This window comes from Paracoccidioides lutzii (genome assembly GCF_000150705.2).
Source record: "Paracoccidioides lutzii Pb01 unplaced genomic scaffold supercont2.54, whole genome shotgun sequence".
Classification (NCBI taxonomy): domain Eukaryota; kingdom Fungi; phylum Ascomycota; class Eurotiomycetes; order Onygenales; family Ajellomycetaceae; genus Paracoccidioides; species Paracoccidioides lutzii.
In genome coordinates, this window is record NW_015441000.1 from 48190 (window position 1) to 50904 (window position 2715).

The window sequence follows — 2715 nt, forward strand, 5'->3', positions numbered from 1 at the left end:
GGTTAACGCAACTAGCTGGGTACGGAGGTAGAGACATTAAACCAGCAATGGATCCATATTAATATTATCTCTCCTCCATAATAAAGTGTGACTCCTTGCCACAGGGCTGGATGACAGCACTGACCGTGCGCCCTCTTCCTCTCCATCCTCTCCCTCTATCTAACTCTGAATCTTTATCTCACTCTCAATCTCACTCTCACAGTCCTCGAACTTCAACTTTCAAACCGTAGTCTCTCTCTAATGACTAAGCGTGTCTCTCTCTCTTGTTTTCCTTATCCTGTCTTTTTAGAGGCCCTTTTATCATTGACCTGCCATGCCTCTTACTCTTTTCTCTAGCAGCAGCGGAACTGCAAGCCAGGCGAAATATTTTGATATCAGGTCTGTATCTAGGCACCCCCCTGTGTAGTCTCTACTGCTGGAGGAAATTTAACGAATGGTACACAGACTCGAGGATGATTATATTGTGTTTCGCGGAAACGAGCATGAAGCAGCCAGTACTCTGCTCAAGGGGAAAGTGATCCTCTGTCTTTCAGAGCCCCTGCACATCAAATTCTTGAGATTGAATCTCACCGGGAAGTCGAGAGTTTTGTGAGTTGCACACGTAAACTCTACATAAGCGCCCAAAAAGGCGAGAGTGCTTGTGCACCATTCTGACTAATGACTGAAATATATACAGCGTGCAGGTTCCAATTTCTGGTGGCCGCCGAAGATCAGTCCGGGAACACAATGTTTTTGAGAAAGCTTGGTCGTTTAAAGATGCTGGTAAGGGCAAGATGGAGTGCTTGCCAGCAGGCAACTACGAGTTCCCGTTCGACATAATCCTCCCGGGATCTCTCCCCGAAAGCATCGAGGGACTGCGTGACACTTGGATTACATATCGATTCAAAGGTGAGATTGGTCGGAAATATGCCAAAGATATAGTAGTGCGGAAGCCATTGAGGATTATTCGAACATTGGATCCAAGTGCTTTGGAGCTCTCGCATGCAATGGTATGTCTTCTTGTTTTAAATTTTGACTCTCTCTCTCCCTGCCCTTTTTTTTCTTTTTCTTTTTTTTTTCCCCTTCTTTTTCCCTTTCTCTCTCTCTCTCTCTTTTTTTATAGGATTTGTTCAAGGCTTACACCTGTTGCGATAGTCAGTGGAAAACGTATGGCCGAATAAAATCGAGTATTCAATATCAACGCCAAGTAAAGCAATAATATTTGGAACTTCCGTGCAGGTGGATTTCCGCATTGTTCCCTTGCTAAAAGGCCTTGTCATTGGCACCATTTCGACACAACTCGTTGAGACTCACGATTTTATCCTAAACCCCGACGATCCCGAAGCTCTGCAAGTGTCCCACAAATCGACCAAAGTAATCTTTAATGAGTCTTATACACTGGGCGAACAGGATAAGTCTCAAGATCCGGATGGTGCTGTTGAAGGATTTGAGTGTTGTAGAATATTCAATCTCCCGAAGTCTCTCAGCAAATGTTTGCAGGACACCGATACGAACGGTATTAAAATCAGGCACAAATTGAAGTTCAGAGTCCAGCTTCAGAACCCGGATGGCCACACGTCTGAGGTATTGCTTGTTTCCCCTATATGTGTATTTAAGCTTACCAGCCATAACGCTAACAATTCCAGCTCCGTGCCGGCCTCCCTGTTTCCATTTTTATTTCCCCTAATCTCCCAATCGATGACAATAACAATCTTATTGATCAATCTTCGCAATCTGCCCAGCGAGCTGTTCATACCATGGCACTGCAGGCCCCCCCTCTTTACGGGGACCATCAATTTGATCAGCTCTATGGTTCACTTGATCCCAGCGGCTATCAAACACCAGGAAATGAAAGTGATCCGGGAACCCCTTTCTTATCGATTAGCCGGAATATTTCTCTAGACAGCCTTGCCGTAATGACAACCTCAGAAAACCGGGACGTCTCGCCCGCTGCCTTGCATACCCAATTGAGCAACCTGCACCATAACAACTCCGCATCTGTGACACCTACTTCGGAATCGGCGGATACAGCCCTTGAATCATCCAGCCAATCCCCCCAGCGATTGAGTCGCGGGGACTCCACCGCATTCGTGGTTGCACATGCACAACGCCCCCCTTATGCCAGTGCGTACTGTACATCGCCACGATGGCTATCTGATGATGAGAACATCCCTTCAGGGGTGGCTACACCCAGCTCGCAGATCAGTGAAGTCGAACATCTCTCCCGGGTCCCTAGTTACGCCACTGCTGTTCGTTTACATGCAGTAACGCAATGCAGCTACGATTTACCGGACTATCGAGCAGCCATAGCCGGTGGGGCCTGCACAGGCCCTATGCCACCTCCACAACGGAACCGCTCCCCGAGTCCCAATAGACATCTTTCGTTCACCGAGAGATTTAACCGTCCACGATTTCGCTTTCGCGACCGGAACCATACCAATGGTTTTACTGGTCGTCCGGATGCAGCACGGCGACCAAGTATGCCGGAAGCGCTTTCCCGCGTTGAGTGGTTATAACCGTGTGGCATGGTTCTATGCTACATCCCTCTAAACATATTTTGCATTTCCCATATACTGTACATATATTTTGGACTTTATTTTTTACCCTTTTTCTTTGTGTTCCAAATTTTATGGTGCACGTGGCTTTCTCGGAATACAAACGGCGTTGTAGCAGGTCTAACGATTTTCTATTTCCTTGAAGGGAATTCTGGGAGAGTGGGAATTTGGGACGGTTATT

General features: G+C 46.9%; 1 protein-coding gene across 1 annotated transcript; it reads left to right on the forward strand.

The window, feature by feature from the left end:
• Positions 1 to 313: 313 nt before the first annotated feature.
• On the forward strand, positions 314 to 2495 carry PAAG_08938 (arrestin domain-containing protein; the record flags this gene model as incomplete). The annotated part of the gene is made up of 5 exons (XM_002789108.2): positions 314 to 378; positions 445 to 588; positions 677 to 989; positions 1135 to 1563; positions 1626 to 2495. The coding sequence occupies 5 exons, from the start codon at positions 314 to 316 to the stop codon at positions 2493 to 2495; spliced, it is 1821 nt and encodes a 606-aa protein (XP_002789154.1).
• Between the last annotated feature and the right edge of the window lie 220 nt (positions 2496 to 2715).